The 21,243-nt window shown below is 43.0% G+C and overlaps 1 protein-coding gene across 1 annotated transcript in view; it reads right to left on the reverse strand.

The window, feature by feature from the left end:
• Nucleotides 1-20,971, reverse strand: part of RUVBL1 (RuvB like AAA ATPase 1) — a 34,775-nt gene extending 13,804 nt beyond the window's left edge. The window contains exons 1-8 of the mRNA XM_079783571.1: nucleotides 20,754-20,971; nucleotides 17,438-17,524; nucleotides 15,205-15,337; nucleotides 8,510-8,661; nucleotides 4,947-5,036; nucleotides 4,028-4,177; nucleotides 2,207-2,270; nucleotides 695-893 (exon numbers count right to left, since the gene is read on the reverse strand). Of these exons, the coding sequence (XP_079639697.1) occupies nucleotides 695-893; nucleotides 2,207-2,270; nucleotides 4,028-4,177; nucleotides 4,947-5,036; nucleotides 8,510-8,661; nucleotides 15,205-15,337; nucleotides 17,438-17,524; nucleotides 20,754-20,894 (1,016 nt within the window). The 5' untranslated portion in view covers nucleotides 20,895-20,971. The remainder of the gene's footprint in view (nucleotides 1-694; nucleotides 894-2,206; nucleotides 2,271-4,027; nucleotides 4,178-4,946; nucleotides 5,037-8,509; nucleotides 8,662-15,204; nucleotides 15,338-17,437; nucleotides 17,525-20,753) is intronic.
• Nucleotides 20,972-21,243: the final 272 nt, after the last annotated feature.

Consider the following 21,243-nt stretch of genomic DNA (forward strand, 5'->3'; position numbering starts at 1 on the left):
GGCTCACAGGCCTACAGAATACTCAGGAGAAAACAGTTTATCAACCAAGTCCCTGTTCCAGCGCTGGGCCCACCTTGGCAGGGTAAGCATCATATGAGCATTTGCCTTCCAGGTGTTAACACCTCCCCTTTTCAAAGGCAGAACTATGGGAATAGGGGTGAGGAAAGGCACCAGTGTGGCTCCAAAAAGTTCTGGAGTAGAGAGAAAATTCTGGTTTTGTTACTGGTTTCACTATGAGAAAGACCTGGGTTCTCATTCTATCTTTATGACCACGAGCAAGTTAAGCTACCATAATGTTTTCTCATCTGAAAAATGAAGCCAAGAATATTTACTCCCAGAGCTAGTATAAGGATAGAAGGTAACATATATAATATCATCCAAGACCAGCCTGTCTGATCTTATCTTTGCCCACTCTAACTGAATGACCAAATCATACCACACTGTAACCCCAGACACCCCATAGGAGGCCCTCATATTCAGTAACAAGGTTGGCTTTGGTGACCATGACGGATTGAGGCTGACACACAAACTACCTTTGAAGGCAAGCCACTTTGGCATGTTTCTCTCAAAATGAACATGAGCTCCCTCATCCCCAGCCCGACTCATGATGTAATAATGTTTAAAGTGATCCCAGAGGAACAAGTTAACCAGATGGAAGATAGAAAACTCTCATGGCTGGCTGATAGCCCCCTACCTGATCACACAGTTGCCTCGGTTAGATGCAAAGATGACGATGGGGGCGATAGAAGATTCCAGGGCCCGGTGCAGGTAGGTGAAGCACTCGATGTCCAGCATGTGGACCTCATCAACAAAGAGCACACCTGGAACCAGCTCAGCAATGCCCTGATCAATGTACTTGTTCACCACCTTGTTAATCTCCCCTCGAAGTTTGTCTAGGAGACAGCAAGGGTAGACATGCAAGGTCAGTACCAGGTGGGGAAAACAGTCACCGTTTTTCTGCTCCCCATACCTGAATCAAACCCAAGTTTGGATCCTGGTTTTGTGTTCGCTATGTGACCCCAGGCAAGTTGTGTCCCTACTCCAGGCTTTGGTTTTATTATCTGAAAGTAGGAATAATCACACCACAAGTCACAAAATAGGCAGCTCCCTAAAGATGTGCTTTAAGTCGCTCTCCCCACCAGATCTTATTACTCACACCCCCAAACTTAGCTCCCTGCCTGATGCCATAGATCCTGGAGTTTGGGAGCCCTGGATGAAATGAGTTTCCATATGCAAATTCTCCTATTCTGCACTGGTAAATGACCCTTTCTTTTGGCCCTTTATGACAAAGCTTAGGTTAATTAACTTTCATTCAAGTGGCTGGACAAAGAAATGAATAGAAAGCATGTGTAGAATCCTCTCTGGAAGGAAACCTGAGAGGAATGAAAGGTTCTGAGAAAAGGTCCAATCTCAGAGTTCTAAGATGGATGAGTCCCTCAAAAGTTAAAGAACCCATCTAAAGTCACAGTTCTCATTTTCCAAACCAGATCCTGTGCTATCATCTGGAGGGAGCTAATCATAAACAGAACATGAAGATTTGATACAACATCTCCCACCAAAGCCATGACGCAGGGATGGTCAAAATCATGTTAAAATACAAACTGCTCTTGGTATCTCTAACAGAAAGGCCTCAGATCACTCCATTGGCTGAAATGTTAAAGAAAATAAGATGCTTTAATGTTTAACACTTTAAGGTGACAAAGCTATAGGGGGTAAAATAAGTGAAGAGAGATACGTACCCATAGGGAAGAGAAGCAAGGGAAACTAAAAGTCCACAAGGGACCAGCAACATTCTTACCAAGCTCTGGGAAGTGCTCAGGAGGCTGAGCGAGTGGAATGGGGACCCCTGGCACCCAGAGAGCAGAGCTTGCTGTGCTCAGGTGTGCTCTGGCCAGAGCTATCCTACAGAGCTGGGGTGACACAATCCACATTTCTGGAACCTCAAAGGACCAGAATCTGTGACAGTTTCCATCCAAAGATGAGTGCAAGGATACTGAATGCAGTCAAGAGAGTGTGCTAGCAAGCAGGGTCAGAGGACACACGATATGCTTTTGGACGTCTAAACCAGCCACAGACTATTAGCATAGAGTCAGGCTCTTCCTCCGTTTTGGGGAGAGTCACTCACAGAGCCTCACACAGGAAGCATATAAGAATCCAGGGCCCTCCAGCTCTGCTTCTGGCTCACAGGCCTTGCTGTTGCTCTTACCTGTGATTTCTGTCTTCTTTGGCTTCATTAACTGGCCCATCATAGACAAGATGTCTTGTCCCCCCTGTGTAAGAGAAGACTTAACAGTCAGTCCTGCTTCCTAATGCAGCTGCAAAAGCCTCACTCGTCCCCACTCCCTCATCCCACCAGTTCCCAATGTCAACTTGACGGGGTCCTAAGGTGTACAGACCCTGAACAGCTCCAGTGGAAAGCTTAAAAAGCTTCTAAAACGGAATTCTTAAGAGGTTCCCCCTGACCTGTAAGAATAAAATTAAATCCCTTCATGGGAAGTACAAGCTCTGTGGGGCCTGGCCCAACCTCCATCTCCAGTCATATCATTTTCTAATCCCATACTCCTTGATTAGCCACATAGGACTCCTAACCATTCCCTGAACACCCAAGTTCTTTTATGACTCAATGCTTTTGTGTATTCTAGTCTATCTGCCAGGAACCACATTCTCTTTCCTGGGAAGCTCCCAGTTATCCATTAAAGTTCAGGTCAAAGGTCCTCTGAGGGGTGTCTGACCCCCTCCTGGTGCTCCAGCTCCCTTGGGGACACTGTTCAAGTAGGTATAAGGTGTACTTAATTATGTTCCTGTATTTCCTTTCATTAGACTCAGCGACACAGTCGCATTAACTTAGTCCTAACCTGGAGCTGCTCAGAGTCCGTGAGCCCATCCCTGCATAATAGCTGGCTCCTAATAGGCTCACCCCCTGCCTGAACCCTCCCCACTAGCTCCTTGGGGTGCAGTCAGCAAGAAGCTGCTGTTTTGTCATTTACCCAGCAATTCATGATAGCCTGTTGGTTACCAGATACTGGTACACAGAGGCGCTCACTAAATGTTCACTAGTAAAAGGTAGCAAATGTTTCCTGAAGAGTTAGAACATTTGATCCTCAAAACAGCCCTGCAGACAGGAACTATTATACCCTTTTCACAGAGGAAGAAACTCAAAATCAGAGAGCCCTAAGTCACAGAAAACCTGGAGACCCTAAGTGACTAATTAGCCAAGCTCATTAGCATCACAGCAACACAAACCCTGACTTGCAATTCTCAGCCCTGCACTCTCTCCAAGTCAAAGGCTCCTAGGAGGTCGGTTTGGGGAGAGCCATTCCACAAGCAGAGCGAACCTGTTGGTCCACAATGTGATTCTTCAGCAATCTCTTGGCCAAGGCTCCAAGGGACAAAACACCCAAGGATCCAATTTCAATTTCGAAAATCCATCCCCTCTAGAGAAGAGGTAGCCTCTCTTGGGATGAAGAAGAAAGCAAACTCAAAGACTACCAGCAGGAAAGAGTTGGGATTTTAAATTGCACATTTCCCAAAGCTGTCATAAAGTCACACTGTATTTTCCCACAAAGTATCCATCTTCTACTCAGCATGAGCAGCACATACAGGTCCCATTCAAAGCTATAAAACTTGGGATTTTGCTAAGCATGGGGAAAGACACAGCCTTGTCAGCCTTTCTAAACTCCTGCAAAGGGCTTCAAGAACACTCCTGTCCCCCCATCATTAACACCCGGAGAATCCCAGGTGTGAGCTGCTGCTGGAGAGAAGCCACAGAAGCTATATAGTCAGGGCCAGAGGCCTGGCTGGGATAAGGAACAATACATGTGAAATCATCTGTGACTAGAGCATTTGAATTGGAACAAAGGAGTCCCTCTTAGCTCATGTCGCTGTTCACTGCTAAACATTACAGACACAAAAGGACTTGTTTCCCTAAGAAAAGGCAGCAGCAAGACTCTGACAATTCACTCCCAGAGCTTCTGTGCACATGCAAAAGGGCTTGTGTGCGAGTTCATGCCCGGGTAAAGGCAGTTACCTGGGGCCGTGCGTTGGCCACGTCCAAGTCATGCAAGGTCACATCCTGGATGATTTCTTTCTTCTTGTGCACATCCCCCTTTGGCAAGGGGACATACTCTTCAGCTTCAAGGTCGAATTCTGTGGCATAGGTATCACACCTGCCCTGCCGCTGCAAAGGGAGAGAAACCTGAGTGCCTGGTGAGTTTTCACTGCCAAGTCCCCAAATGGCACATTGCTAAGTGAGATTAAAGTCTCAGTTCCCAAGTGTAGGCCTGACAGCATACTCGACTAACTCATATTCGACCAACTCCAAGCATTCCCCACTCTTGTGCTGCCAAGAGAAGGAAGCTATCTGCTCATCTCTGGGCTCCAAAAACCCAGTTGAAAAACACCTGATACTTTCTCCAAGAATATTTTTCCTTCTCTCTTTTAACTGTATGCAATTCCCGATAAAGGGCAAATCCAATAGATTAACTGGAGCCGGAGGGAGTTGTTCAGACTCCTTTGTAGGTGGGTGATTTATTGTATGATATGAAGTATTATGCGCATCCATTAAACAGTGAGGAACACTGTACAGGACACTGAAAATCAGATATAAAAGGAATGCCAACTAATGCAGCATTCCTTTCCACACACATATATCTTGAGAAGAAAATACCAAAGAGATAAAAGGAAGATTAAATACACTGCACATTTCAATTTAAAAATGACTACAGTTGTTTTGCTTTCTCACCCTATACTCCCCCCTCTAAACAGGTTTTAGTATTTTTCTAACAGACTTTTTAGAATGAAGATAAAGGGAAAGCAAACTTTATTAAACACAAAGGGGCAACTGCTGACCTTCCATCAGCATCGCACCAGACACTCCATACCCACTCCCAAAGAAAGCAACTTCCTGGTCACCCAGGTCTCCGCATGGCAGACAAATCATGCATTACCTTCACGGCTCCACTGTTGGCTTCAATGTAAATCACATCTCCAGCCTCTACTCGCTCTTTCTGCAAACTTTCAAAAATGCTGGGGTCCAGCTTAAAATTTAAAAAAAAAAAAAAAAGTGAATCAGAGAAGTGTAATAGATATTATATTTATTTCTGACAAACTGTAAGGTATCTTTCCGTAAGGGATTTGAGATAGCTAATGACTGTATGGAGAAAGTGTATTTGTGTGCATGTGTCTGTATTAGAATGTGTGAGGCTGGCTCTGAGGGTTTGAGTGTCCTAGAGAGAAAGCAAAAGAGTGAGTGTACCTGTGTTCCAGGTAGAGAGGGACATAAGGGGAAAGCTAGTCTCCTTTCCCCCTTTACTCCTAAAGTTGCAAACTGGCAAATATGGCTCTGACTACTTTTAGGTGGCCTACACTGTTCCTGGAGGACAGGCCCCACCACCCCTTTAAAGATTGCTGTCGCAGGTTCAGTCCCTCACATTCCTCACCTTGGGTACTGATAGGACCTTCTGCAACTAAAGCTTTCTTTTTGTAACTAGCATTTTGTGGGCCTATGACTTTGGACAAGGCTATCAGTTTCTTCATCTATATAACAGCACCCAGATGTGATCACAGATGTGTAAAATTCAAAGGGAAATATAAACCAGGATCTTTCCCAAGCCTTTTGATTCAAATTCCAGTTTTTGCTCCCTGCTTGCCTGCCTGTTTCTGTCTCCAGGAAAGTAGCATATTTGGGGAACTGCTGCTTTTCTCCAGATCGTCCAGATTCAGGCTACCCCTGATGGTCAATACTCTAGGACAGCATCTTTTGTAAGGAGTTAGCATTTAGAAATAAGTTTCTCCCAGTTAAACTTCATTTTGTAATGTGAAAAACACTTGGGCTTTGTCTCAAACAATATTAAAGAGTAAAAGCCCAGGATTCAGTGAAAGAAGTCAGACACAAAAGAACACAGATTGGCCCTAATCGGTTTGGCTCAGTGGATAGAGCGTCCGCCTGCGGACTGAAAGGTCCCAGATTCGATTCCGGTCAAGGGCATGTACCTTGGTTGCGGGCACATCCCCAGTAGGAGGTGTGCAGGAGGCAGCTGATCGATGTTTCTCTCTCATCGATGTTTCTAACTCTCTATCCCTCTCCCTTCCTCTCTGTAAAAAATCAATAAAATATATATATTTTTAAAAAAGAACACATATTGTATGATTCCACTAGTATGAAATGTTCAGAAAAGGCAAATAGTATATAGAAACAGAAAGTAGATTAGTAGTTGCCAGGGGCTATGGGTGAGAATGGGAAGCTATTGTAACTGGGCATGAGGTTTCTTGGGGTGATGGAAATGGTCTAAAACTGGTTGGTTGTACAACTCTGTAAATAGATCTAAATTCCTTGAGTTGTACACTTAAAATGGGTGAGTTTGTTTGAAATTATATCTCAATAAAGCTCTTGCAAATGGTAACCACAAAAACAAAGCTCTGCCTCTCTGGCTGGGTTGGGACTGATGGCCTCCTGGAGCACTGCCATGGGCAGGAGGGACAGTGGTTGGTCAGCCTCTGACACAGGGCATGGAATGAGGAAGGCACTCAATACTGATTGCAAATAAGGTATTCTCCTTCACACTTAAATATCCATGAGTATTTAAGCCCCATCTAGCCAAATACCTTATACTCAAAGCAGCTAGAAGTACTCATTTTAAAAGAAAAATTTCACCTCTCCCCTATGTCATTTTCTAAGGAAACTGTGCAAAGCAGCCTTATGGATAGCTGAAATCTAAGTTGCATGCCTTATTTTATCTATCATACATTGAAGAGCACACACTATTTTTTGCCTTAAGCATTTTTATATTGGTTAATTTCCCAAATGAATTGACTGAAGATATAATTGTTGGAAGGTGGCAGGTCCTACTAAGAAATCTAATTAATACAGAATGGGAGAGATGAGGGGCAGGTTTAAAAGAGATTATTTGCAGAGGCATGCCCCTAAGATGGAAACCCTGTTAGGAAAAAGAAAAATGGCCCTTTGAAGAAGAGACATTTTTATGATCTCCATAAAGCAGTGACCAAGAAACCACCTCACAGAATCAAAGAACCATGAAATCACAGACAGGAACAAAGATGGAGAAATTATACTGCAAATTGTGATCAATCTACTGCAGTTTACAGATGGGAAAATGAAGGTCCAGAGAGTTAAACTGATTTCAAAAGGTCACATACTAGATTAGAGGGTGCTCTACCACTTAACTAGTTGTATGATCCTAAGATAACTACTTAACCTCTTAATGAGACTCAGTTCCTTTATCAGTGGGAAATTATACTAGTACAAACAAATACATACATAATAAATAATAATAAATATTTGTTGGAACACTTAGCACAGGGCCCAGTACATACAATAAATAAGAGCTATGATGATGATGTTATATTATTAATAATAAAGCAAGCCACTTTGGCCAGCGTTGCTTAGTGGTTAGAGCATTGGCCCACACACCAAAGGATTGAGGGTTTGATTCCCAGTCAAGGGCACATACCTGGGTTGCAGATTCAATCTCTGGCCCTGGTTGGGGCGCATGCGGGAGGCAACCAATCAATGTGTCTTTCTCACATGGATGTTTTTCTCTCCTCTCCCCCCCCCTCCTTTTCACTCTCTCTAAAAATCAATGAAAAAAAATATCCTCAGGTGAGGATTAACAACAACAACAAAAATAATAATAAAGCAAAGCCTACTATCTAAACTGCTCCATTTCTCTAACTGAAAGCTCTGACAATAACATCAAAAGCTACCACTTCTTAGGTAACTAGGTGCCACATACAAAGCTACAACTTTTATCTTTAAAAGAACTCTGTGAGATAGGCAATTTTTTATTCCCATTTAACAAAGTCACTTCCCAAAGGTCACACCATTATCAGCAGCAGAGCCAGAATTCCCTTTCAGACTCTAACTCCAAAATCCATGCTCTTCCCACCAGGCACCCCTGTTGCCAACATCCTCAAGGTTTGTAGGACAGGGGTCTGAGGGCCTCGTAGGGCCTCCCACAGTGCCAGCACTATGGCTTCTCTACAAAGCCCTGGCCTAAGCAGAACCAACCACTGAAGTACTCCAGGTTTCTAGGTCCTGACATATATCTGCTGTATTTGGTCTCTTGAAGTCAACTCATCATCCATTCTCCAACTCTTACCAAATTACTCAATGCCATTGCTTTTTGTAAGCATGAGCACTATAACTGAAAGTATATGCCCAGGTTCAGAGAGTAGCCCAGGGTTCTGACAAATGGTCATAACATAAATAGGTGGCAGAAGGTATACTCGAACAGCCACACAGCTCATGTTTTAACATATACAATTTCCTTAGAGTAAATAAGAAAAAGTTATCTTTATTAAGTCCCTTGTGTACTGGCCCTATACTTGTTACTACTTTATACACATAGCATCCTCAGATGGCCCTATGATAATCATCACCCACAGTGCACAGACATGGAAACTGGAACACAGGTTATACCACTTGCCCAAGGCCACACAGTGCTGAGAGATTCTAAGGCAAGAGAAAAAAAGTCCACAAACATGTACTCACTTTCAATTGTTTGGTTCCTTTGGCTGTTTTGAGTCCTATGATTACATGACTAATGGTTTTACCATACCCTCCCATGGGGTTCTCTGTCTCACATGGAGTTAGCTCTGTGACTTCACCTTCATAAACCTCCTTGGTTTCCTTTATCCGCAGCCCTGGAAGAGATGGCAGATGAACTCTGGTCAGAGCATAATTTTCTTACTCCTTAACAACTTCTATTGCCACAAAACTTCCATGTCACAAGAATTGACTAGTCAGCCTTACTGACGTACATTCAAGGGTGTACTCCTGGGTAGAAAAGCACCACAGATACAAATATAACAGAACGCAGAAAAACAATTGTATTTCAGCCTTTCAAAGGGACTTCCTCGATTCTAATCTAGAACTAAACAGACAAGCTATAATTCTCAAAATTGTTTCAGATATCTGCTACACGTTCAAGGGGTGACAACAATGAAATACTACTCTACAACCTCCAGAATCACTAAAATGAAAGGCTGATAATCCCAAGAGTTGGTAGGGATGCAGAACAACAGGAAGGTTACACTGCTGCTGGGAGTATTTATGAAGTAAACTGGTATAAATACTTTAAGAACAACATGGTATTATTTCTTAAAGTTGAATATCCTATGATTCTGCAATTCAACTCCTAGGTATATACTCACTAGGCATGAGTGCACATGTGCACCAAGGGATACAGCCGGTAGTAGTCATAAAAGCATTGTTCTTAATTGCCAAACCCTGAGAAAACTCCACTGTCTGTAAACAGTGGAAGAGACAACTGAATTGTGGTTTACTCATACAACAGAATATCACAACGCAATGAAAAAGAATTATGACCACATGCAACAACATGGATGAATCTCAAACATAACTTTGTGGGAAAGAAGCCAAATGTGGCAGATATATACTGATAAATTACATTCATTTGAGGTTTAAAAACACGTACAACTACACTATAATGCTAGATTCAAGGCAGTCATTAATTTGACAAGGAAAGGAAGGACGGAGATAGAGGAGGACACAAACTACACTTTAGGGTATTGGCAATATTCTTTTTCTTGACTGGGTGGGTTTTCAATTTATGATAATCCACTGAGCTCTATATTTATGGTACATGTACTTTTCTGTATGTCTGCACAAAATTACCAAGTCACCTTAAAAATATTTAAATAAATAATATTGTATTAGTGGAACCTAGTAAAGGAAGAACACTGATGGCTTAAGTTTAGGAAACACTGCTCTAAGCCTTAGCTGGAGTCTACAGTCATGGTTCTTACCTTTTAGAATCACCTGATGAGCTTCTACAATTCCTTATGCCCTGGCCACACTCAAAGCGCTTACCTCCAAATATCAGGGGTGGGGACCCTGCCATAACTATTAGTTTAAAGCTCCCTAGATGATCCCAATGTATAGCCACAGCTGAGAACACTCATCTAAAGAATAATGAACTCTGTTCTACTCAAAATGTGAGCCATAAAGTACTTCTGATGGCAGGAAGCCCTGATGTGGTCTGGGTGTCCTCACCAGGGAGCCACCTCTGTTCTGATATGGGAATACCCACTGGCAAAAAGAAACACTGCCAATGGTGTCAATCACTTCCCACTTTTAAATGTGGCCATTATCTTAACACTGGGGCGGCTGACTTCTTTCCCCAGAAACCCAATTTGGGCAAAAACTCTCTCAGATATTCAAGTGAAGGAAACGTTTTATTCTACCTTCACTCAATCTGATAGCCTACAAATGGAAGTTTTGGAATAGCCCCAAAATAGAGGTTGCATTTCATTTTTGCCTCACCAAATTCTTAGCTCCTGAACACCATGTCAAAATTTTCTAAATAAAATGAATGTATCAGAAGACTGTGACAGGGGACTCTTTGAGATTCTTTCCCCCTCCCCATGTGGGAGTCTGTACTTGTTCTTCAATAAATTTCCACCTTTACTAAAAAAAAAAAAAAAAAAAAAAAAAAGACTGTGACAAACTTGGAAAATTCTGTACTTTTTAAATGAAATTTTGATTTTTTTTAACCCACATGGCAGACATGATTTTTTTATTGATTTCAGAGAGAGAGGAGAGGAGAGGGGAGGGGAGGGGAGGGGAGGGGAGGGGAGGGGAGGGGAGGGGAGGGGAGGGGAGGGGAGGAGGGAGAGGAAAAAGAAATAGTGATTGGTCACCTCCCGTACGTGTCCTGACTGGAGATCAAACCTACAACCTAGGTATGTGCCCTGACTGGGAATCAAACTCACAACCTTTTGGTGCACTGGATGATGATCTAACCAACTGAGTCACTTCGCCAGGGCTGAACTTTGATTTTTTAATTCAAAACTTTCATATCCCAGAGATAAATTCCTCTAAATGGAATGTTTCCCTATATTTACTGTTAGACGACTATGACATGAAATTCCTCAAGCGGGGGAAAAAGGCATTCCCATCTCTCACTAGTTCCATATTTGTTTAGAAGTTGCTCTGTGCTGACAAGCAGACAGGGGATATGGTTGACAGACAATGAAACAGGCTGTTAGCCAGGAAAGGGACTGAGCTGGCACTATCTCTGGCAACAACAACGCAAATGACACAGGTTTCATCTGCTGGCTCAGGTTTCTAAATCCCTGACAGGGACCTTCATCACATCAAGGAAATAGCACAGACTCCTTGCTTTTTATTTCTGGTCAGCTTACTGCTTTCTCCCACCCCCACTGTCAACATCACAGAAACTCAAAGGCAGAGAAAGATGGGCAGGGTTCTTTTTTGAAGATTGTCAATGACCTGCCTTTTTATTCGGTGGCAGGATCAAGAAATTTCTCTTCACCTGGCTGCCATCAAAAGAACTGTGTTGCTCTCCTCCCCGCAAAAAAGGGCAAATCACAAAACTGATGTCTAGGAAATTTATCTTTATTTTTTCAAACGTTAAAGCATTTGAATTACCTTTAAGCAACCTAAACACATACACTCACGTAAAGGTCAGTTTTGTCAGATTTTATCAATGTCAGTAAAATATTTTTCAAATTTGTAAAAATGCATTTTATTAGTACACATATTTGAACCAGTTGTAACATCTTACAGATTATCTCCTTAATTAATGAGTTAAATAATATCTATGACACATGTTCATTAAATTCTTTAAAAGTTCTCAAAAGATTAGAAACCTATGGCATCATAACATTCACTGAATGCCTTTCAACACTTCATGTAATAACACAGGCTGAACCTTACAAACACAAATGTTGCTAAAAAAGCAAGACATGCCTGGCTGGTGTGGCTCAGTGGTTGAGTGTCAACCTATGAACCAGGTGGTCACGGTTTGATTCCCGGTCAGGGCACATGCCCTTTGTGGGCTCGATCCCTAGTGTGGGGCGTGCAGGAGGCAGCTGATCAATGATTCTCTCTCATCATTGATGTTTTCTACCTCTATCTCTCTCTCCCCCTCCCTTCCTCTCTGAAATCAATGAAAAGATATTAAATAAGTAAATAATTAATTAATTAAAAAGTCCATATTCCACCCTGGCCACGTGGCTCACTTGGTTGGAGCATCATCCTGTACACCAAAAAGGTTGCGGGTTTGATCCCTGGTTGGGGTGCCTATTCAAAGCAGCCAATCAATGTTTCTCTCTTATATTGATGTTTCTCTCTCCCCTTCTCCCTTCCTTTCTCTCTAAAATCAATAAAAACATATTCTTGTCGAAACCGGTTTGGCTCAGTGGATAGAGCATCGGCGGGCGGACTGAAAGGTTCCAGGTTCGATTCCGGTCAAGGGCATGTACCTTGGTTGCGGGCACATCCCCAGTGGGGGGTGTGCAGGAAGCAGCTGATCGATGTTTCTCTCTCATGGATGTTTCTAACTCTCTATCCCTCTCCCTTCCTCTCTGTAAAAAATCAATAAAATCTATTAAAAAATCACACAAAAAAAACCATATTCTTGGGTGAGGATTTAAAAAAATAAAAAGGTCCATATTCCAAATAACACAAAGCAGCCTACAGACAGTTCACAGTGTCTCTGGTCTAAAGCAAGAGTCCCAAACTCCAGGCTTACCTAGACCTGGCAAGGACCATTGAGAAGCAGGGCAAGCCTCCCAGAGACTGGGCAAGCTGGAGTGCAAGCCTGCTCTGAACAGGAGAGGACCCACTTAGCTTTGACCAACTGCTGCTAGGTGGAAATGAAAGCTTCTTTCAAGCCAGAAAGAATTTTATATGACATCTCTCAATCTCTAAATACTGGCAACTACATAACTCAAATTTCATTTTTAAAAACACTGTATAAATCAAACAGAATGTCTATTGCCAGAAACAGACCAAGCACTATCTTACTTTAGCTAAAGGTTGTTTTCTCTCTGCTTTACAGTCCACCCCCTTCTCTCACTCACAAAAACTTCACTGAGCACCTACTGTGTGTCAGCAACTGGGGCAACCTTTGTTGCCTCCTATATCTATAGTAGACATTTAATGAATATCCAATCTGTTCCTTCCCATACCTTCCCAACTCCCAAAATGACAAAAGCTGGGAAAAGAGGGTGACATCCTTGCCTCCTCTTTCTTTCAGCCCCCAACACCTAATCCTTCAGGAAATCCTGTCAGCTCTATCACCCAGCTATATCCCAAATCCAACCATTTATCACCTCTACCATCACCACCCTTGCTGAAAGCTATCACCATCTGTTTAAAAAAAAAATTTTTTTTAATTGATTTTTTACAGAGAGGAAGGGAGAGGGATAGAGTTAAAAACATCGATGAGAGAAAAACATTAATCAGCTGCCTCTTGCACACCCCCTACTGGGGATGTGCCCGCAACCAAGGTACATGCCCTTGACCAGAATCGAACCTGGGACCCTTCAGTCCGCAGACCAACGCTCTATCCGCTGAGCCAAACTGGTTAGGGCTATCACCATCTCTTTCTCAGACGACTTATGATCTCTCTACTTGTACCCACCCTCTTTACTGTCTACTCTCTATACCCCAGCCAGAGATTCTTATAAAACCAAAACTATTCTCCAATTACTTCTCCTTTCACTCAGCAAAAAAGCCAAAGCCCTAACCATGGCTAAGGGCCTATAGGATCTTACCCCTAAACTAGACTTTTAAGCTGTTCTGAGGCAAGGATCCTGGGCTAGACAAATCTATTCTTGCTTAAACTTTCATATTTTCCTTGAAATTTTAAAAAATAATTTCTCTCTAGTTTAAAAAAACATTTTTATTAACTTTAGAGATGGAGGGAGGGATAGGGAGAGAGAAATATCGATATCAGAGAGAAACATCAATCGGTTGCCTCCTACACACACCCTTACCAGGGACTGAACCTGCAACCTGGGCATGTGTGATCGTCAATAAAACTGGGGAACTTTAGGTACATGGGAAGATGTTCAACCAACTGAACCACACCAGCCAGGGCTCCTTGAATTTTTTTTAATAAACTTCCTTCTTCAGAATATTTATCTTTGACAAGCAAAAGGACTGGAAAATGATGCAGGCACTGACAAGTGTTCATAAGCCATGATGACTCAGCAACTAACTATATCCTAGAGACAGACTCCCACACGTGCAGAATCATTAAATATTTCTTAACAGCTTAAAAGGAATAAACTATTTCTACAAGTAGATGTGAGAGAAGCTGAGATTTTCCCAGAGGTAGGCCAGAAGAAATAAGGACAGGAGCCTGCCCCACAAGTCCTAGCTGGCAAGAGGGAAACATTCGGGAGAGAGGTCATTCTCTCCTCACAGCAGCTCTTCAAAGCATGGGCCCTAGAATCAGACAAATTAGGTTAAAACTAGAGCTCTGCTTCTTACTAGCTGGGTCACTATGGACAAGTTATTGAACTTTCTGAATCTGTTTTATAAGATGTTAAATGAGACTGAGAGCTTCCTCTCGGCAGAGGGAAAGGCTATAATCAATGCAGGGGCCTGGCACATAACAAACACTCCATATGGTAGCTCCAAGCCCTACGAGATTGGCACTGCCAGCCTCAAAGCTCTGCCAGTGACCAAATAGTATCATCACTCTCTGACAGGCCACAGTTCTTCTGGCTCAATATCCAGAACCAGGGGCTTTCTGGCAGCATGACACACAATTCTTTTGGCTTAAGTCCAAAACCTTTCCAATGGAAAGTCATCTCTAAAAACATAAAAAGGCTTCTAGGAAAATCTGATTTTTTTTTTTTTAAAGCCAAAGCCCTAACCATGGGCTTTTCTTCCCTCCTCAAGTAAGATGTCACTGTGAAGATTTTTTCTTTAAACATGTTTTTATTGACTTCTTAGAGGGAGAGGGAGAGAGAGAAAGATATATGTAAGAAAGACAGAAACACTGATTGGTTGCCTCCCATACGCACCCCAACCGGGGACTGATGCCACAACCTGGCTTGTGCCCTGACTGGCAATCAAACTGGCGACCTTTCGGTGTACGGGACTACGCTCAACCAACGGAGCCACACCAGCCAGGGCCTGACTTGTTTCTTAAAAATCACTTTATAGCCACATTTATTTTGTCAGGTTAAGAACCTCAGCCCCATAGCTAGGGCCCACGTTTGTTGCTTGTTAAAGCACCTCAATTAGAAAGTTGGGTTTTTATTTTATTTGCAAAGATAACACTAATGGTGCCAAAAGAAAAAGAGCAGTACAACAAATACAAATCATGAAGTCTTTTTCACAACCAGGAGGCTTTAGTGCACCGTGCAAGTGAGAACTCCTCCTCCCACAAACATGATACTCACCAATGGCCCTGCGGAAGTTCTCCATCAGCACTTCTGTCTTCTTGATCTCCGTAGAGTAAACTTCACTCCCCACCATGGGGCAGAAAGGCACCTTACTACCCAGCTCCTGAGCAATAGCGAGAGCTAGAGCTGTCTACAGAAAACAATGAAAATGTACTTGTTTTACTTCTTGAAAATATGATCATTCAGAGACATATGCTATTAAAAAAAGTTATAACCAGAAACAACTGAAAATCTAGTCCTTTTAGTTTTAACATCAATTGGCATGTTTCACACAATAAATGTTTGATGACTCTTCTGTATTTATAATCTAAATGGCATTTTTAATCATCCCTGTAATTACAAGTTATCATTCATTGAGACCCAGTGCAGGCCCAACTCTAGTGCTTCACATGACCTCCCACTCACCCTATGAATTAGATGCTACTACTATCACCACTTTACAAATGAGGAAACTGAAACACAGAGAGATTAAATAACATATCCTAAGTACCATAATCTAGAAAACGGAGGAGGGGGGACTTAAATACTGGTAGCAGGGTTACAGAGATCGTATTCCCATCATAATTAGTATAGTCTTCCAAAACTGTTCCCTCAATATTAAAACAGGGTCCTGACCTAATCACTCAGAACACCACTACTGGGTCTTTGAGATAATTGCTGCCTATTTACACAGGTACAGGAAGACAACCCACAGGAAATAAAAAAATTACATGATGTTCACTTTATATTAAGTGGCCCACACATAATGAATACATGAGGTCAGGTTCTGAAACTATGAACTCGTCTTAAGTTATACTTGAACATGCCCTAGTAAAACTACAAATTGATTTTTAGTAAGATAACCACAGTTGTCAGATGCTAAACAGAAGCAGACTTAACAGATGTATGGTCAAACATCAAGTAGCAAAAGCCAGACTTCTAAAACTGGTACAGGACTGAGAAGTGCCATGACCTTTTAATGCCATCTCATCTTTCCTCAACAAGAGTCTGAGTAAGGTCAGTTCCCAAGGTGTATGGGCTAAGGAAGAAAACAAGCTTGGTGTTGAAGAAAAACAAAGTAGCTTGCTCTCTCCTTTTTTTTTTTTTAATATATTTTTATTGATTTCAGAGAGGAAGGGAGATAGAAACATCAATGATGAGAGATAATCACTGATTGGCTGCCTGCTGCACGCCTCCTACTGGGGATTGAGCCTGCAACCTGGGCATGTGCCCTTGACTGGAATCAAACCCAGGACCCTTCAGTCTGCAGGTCGATGCTCTATCCACTGAGCCAAATTGGCCAGGGCAACTAAGTGGCTCTCTGAGACAGTGTTATAAAATTGGCCCAGTAAAAGTTTGGCTTAGATTTTCTTTTCAATGCTCCTTTGGTGATAGTTTTTGAGACACTAGAATCCTCTAAGAATCAGCATATAGTGTAGCCCAAAAAGCACTGGCCTGAGCAGCCTATTCTCCTGTACCCAGAGGTCCTTTCAAAGAACCAGGGCTGAATGGGGACTCTGGGGTGTTTCAAATATCTAGCCAGTCCCTTGACAGATTCCAACAAGCCATACTGCCTCCTCTGACTGAAAGGCCCCTTTCTTCCCTGCAAAGCCAATTTTCTCCCCACTCTGCAGGGCAAATGTCAAGATCAACCCTTCCAGTTTTACCAGCCTTCAGTGCTGCCTCCTACTCAACTTCCAGCTGCATTTAAGATCAATCAATACCATGCAGCTTAGTGTTCAACTAAAGCATTTTGTGCTGTCATGGTTTCCTCTCTCTGCCCTGAAAGCCCCTTGAAGATAAAAATCGTGTCTCCAATTCCTATATTCTAGCCCCCCTTCCCCCCCGCCGCATCTCTCACACAGCCAGAGGAGTACTGGATAAAGTTAGCATTCAGAAAAATGCTTGCTGAGTGGTTTTCTTCCCTCCTCAAGTAAGATGTCACTGTGAAGATTTTACGAAGCCCTAGGCAAACAGAAATGTATTTCCAAAGCAAAGGAGCCTCGAACGAGATAGGAGACAAATTCTAGAGACAATGAGACCCCTCCACAGACTTCATTCTCTCTTCTCTGGAGGTAGTCCAGGATAATCTGGATTTTAGAAACTCAATTGTATTATTACACATTGGTTTTAAAGAACATACATTGACCAATTTAGCTAAACAAAGACTAGTTAAGACAAAAACTTAATTTGGCTTAGACACTAAGTTCATTCTCTTGGGTAGATTAAAAAAATGAGAGAAAATGAGTACCTTGCCAGTTCCAGGAGGTCCTGCCAACAAGACAGCTCTTCCAGCCATTTTCTTGCTTTTGATTAATTCTACTATCACGCCACATGCCTAGACACCACAATGGAAATAATAAATCAGTATTAAAATGTTCCACGAGGGGAAAAGTCCAGTCTCTGGCCCAAACAATTCACATACTCCTTCAACTAACACTGAGTGCCAATACACTGCAGGCACTGTTCTAGGTGCTGGAGGCAGTGAGGGCAAGACAGAAAAGCCCTGTGCTCATGGAGCTCCTATTCCAGTGGCAGAGACCATCACAAAGACATTGCAGAAGATCACTACCATGAAGAAAAACGGGTAATGACGGAGCCAGTGTCTGAGGCACAGGTTAGTTTGGAAAGAGTGATCTGGGAAGGCCTCTTTGATGACAATATATTTGATATACTGCAAAATTCTAGGCATATCTGGGCAGGAGTCAGTGTTGCATTCAAAGAAAACAGCATGCCCACGGGACAGAAAGGCTACAGTGACCAAAGTACAGGGAATAAGGAGCATGGGTAGATGAGGTTGAAGAGGCAGGCAGGGGCCAGAACTCAGAACAGAATTTTAGTGTCCAAATTAAAGTTTGGATCTTATACTACTTGTAATGGGAAGCTTCTGAGAAGGTCTTCGGCTATGTGTCATGTTACGGTGATTTGTTTTTAAAAGATTTTGATGGCTGCTGTGTAGAGAATAGACAGGAGGAGTGCAAATGGGAGCAGTGACATTTAGCCTGGGGACCAGACATAGACTCCAGGAGCCCACACACGTCCTGAAATTGAAAATTAAATTGGAAACAAAATTATGCTTATGTGTTTACATGTGCATTTTTTGATTCACAGCTTTCATCAGATTCCCTAATTAACCCACTAAGGGTTAAGAATCAATGACATACACTACTAGTTGGTATCAGTTAACTATCCCAGGATCCTGCAAAAAAATGCTGGTGAGGTTAAACCTGTGGCATCATAAGATTCACTGAATGCCTTTCAAATTCACAAGATCAAATTTCTTGCCTTAGCTTTACCAGCCCTCAGTGCTGCCTCCTACTCACTACTGTACACTATTGACAGGGTCTTGTGAATACATCTTACCTTCTGTACCACTATTCCCCATAGACTGTGGAGAGTATCTTGGTACCACACTTAAGACAGCCCCTCAAAACTGTGGGTTCAAGAAATGCATGTAGATGTACTATATTCCACTTCTGATTCACCTGGAAAAGCACAGTGCTCTTAATATAGCCTAGAAGCTATTCTTCAGATGCTGCATCTCTAAAAGATAACAGAACCATTATGGTCTTTCTATAGAGCCTTATGTCATAATCCTCAGCATTAAAAGTCTTTGGGAAACTCAAAAGAGGTAGAAGAGACTTTCCAAACCTTGGATATGTACTCTTATTCACAGACTAGGACCTCTTCCATTTACTCTTCCTCAGTTTAAGTTCCAAGTTCTCTCCAGTAAGGTATGTTCAGTGAATACTAAAATTTACAAAGTAAAAACTGGAAGAGCCTTTAAAAGATACCTAGCTAAACTCTCTCCTTTTTTCAGATGAGGATATTAAGCACCTGCAAGAAGGCTGATGTGACCAGACGTACAAGGATCTGGTAGCTGAGTTGGGATGCCTATTAATTCAATAAATACTGGACCCCTAAAATGAATATTTAATAATATTTAATAATGTTGTAATGAGTATTTAGTGAGTATTTAATAATATTACTGGTCTCTATCCTCAGGAAGCTCATAGTTGTACAGAGCTTAACTTACAGCATCAAAGTTAAGAGCACGGATTCTAGATTCAATAGACTTGGGTTTAAACTCTGGCTCTACCACTACCAGCTGAGTGACCATGGACCTACCTACCTAACCTCTGTGAACGACAATTTCCTTATCTGACAACAGAGTTCATAATAGCGGCACACATGCTAAAGGATTTAAGGGTAAAGTGTACTATTGTCTGCAACTTACTTTGAAATGCAAAAGTGGATTGGTAGATTGATAAATGAACAGATATATGATAAAGCAACAGAATAAAATGTTAATTGTAGAATTTAGGCACACAGGTATTCACTATATAAGTCTTACAACTTTTCTGTATGTCTGAAAAGTGTCATGGTAAAGTGGGGGAGAGACATTAGGGTGGAGGGGAAAACAAGACAATGGAGATAAAGCTGCTTAGTATAGTGCTTGGCTAACTCAACCAGTGTTAGCTATTTGCAGTAGCAGGTCCTTAGTAAGCAGAAGCTGTATAAAGAGAAATTTGAAAGACACCTTGATCATGTCAATATTGCCTTTTAGAAAAGACAATGCTCAAAAAGGAAGCCAGAGGCTTTTCTTTGGCCCTTTCTATTAGCACAATTAGGCTAGGAGGAAACAACCTTAATCTCATTACTAGGGTTTCTGTAGCTGCTAAACCACAGCAAGGCCAAGGGGCATGAATCTGACCCTAGAGCACAGCAAACTGACAGGTGGATGTAATGTCATAGACAGTACTAAACTGGGAGTCAGAATGACAGGTAGGTACAAACCCCAGCATTGCCACTGCTAAATTGAGTGGCCAGTGGGTAGGTGAAGTGACCTCTCTCACCCTCATTTTTAATCTGCAAAAATAATAATACAAAGAGCTCAAATAACTGTGATTATAATGTAGGTGAAAGAATCTGACATCACCGCCACTTAAAAAAAAGTGGATTGAATTGGAATGCTCAAAAGGATGCTGGGAGTGTAGGTCAAACAGATTGCTCCTCCCTGTAACTCTCACTTCCCTCCTTCAGCTCCCAGGCCCGGGGAATCACAGTAAGCTTTTTAAGGTTGGTCACTCACCTACTTTGAAACACTCATAGCATTGGCAAAAATCCAAATTTCTTATCATAGCCGGCAAAGCCCCGCAGGAAGTGGCCCCAACAAAATATGATAATTATTTTCTTATACTGGTTTACTAGTAAATGTTTATCGCCTGTCTCTTACCACACTAAAATGAAAGCTCCATGAGAGCAGAGACCTGATTTATCTTGCTCCCCGCTGGATCCCCACGAACAGAGCATGGCGTGGGGCGGGGGGGGGGGTAGGTTGCGGTTCACTCAAGATTTGTGGTCAAGGAGGTGAAGTAAGCAGTCAACCTCTCCAGGGGGGTCATCACCTGCTCCGCTGGACCGCCCCACTCCCGTCCCAGCGAGGTGGTCCTCGCCGCCCCCATAGTCAATTTTCACTGCCCCGAGGAAACTTCAGCGGGACACCCCGGCTCCTCGCCACGGCGGCCCTGCTCGGCGCCCCAACCCCCGGCCGCCCGCCAGCCCACCTCTCGCGCGTTCTCCTGGCCCACGAGCCCGGAGGCCGCCTGCTTGGCCAAGCCGCTCTCGTCCAGCCCCAGCCCCTTCACGTGGCTGTGGGAGGCGATGCGCTGCGTCTTCGTGGTGCTCTTCACTTCCTCGATCTTCATCTTGTACCGGTCGGGAGCCCAGACCAGCGTGGGAAACCAGGAGCGAGTAACCCACGCCCGGAACCCCGGTTACCATGCGGCCGTAACTAGGCGGTTGGTCTGGGCCCGCCTTGTTCGGCGCTCTATTGGCGGAGGCGGAAACGCCTCCGCTCTTCATTGGCTCGTGGCTGGCTCCGCCCCACCTACTTCCGTCTGTGTTCACGGATTTCCATTCCCCACACCCGGTGTTTGGGCGGGGTAGAGACGCCGGTGCAACACAGACCGGCCAGCCCAGCCTGGGGTTTGGTCTGGGGCTGAAGCATTGCCTGGAGGTCAGGGTCATAATCGTGCCATCCTATACATTTCGTAT

Source organism: Cnephaeus nilssonii (assembly GCF_951640355.1).
Source record: "Cnephaeus nilssonii genome assembly, chromosome: 11".
NCBI classification, from domain to species: Eukaryota; Metazoa; Chordata; class Mammalia; order Chiroptera; family Vespertilionidae; genus Cnephaeus; species Cnephaeus nilssonii.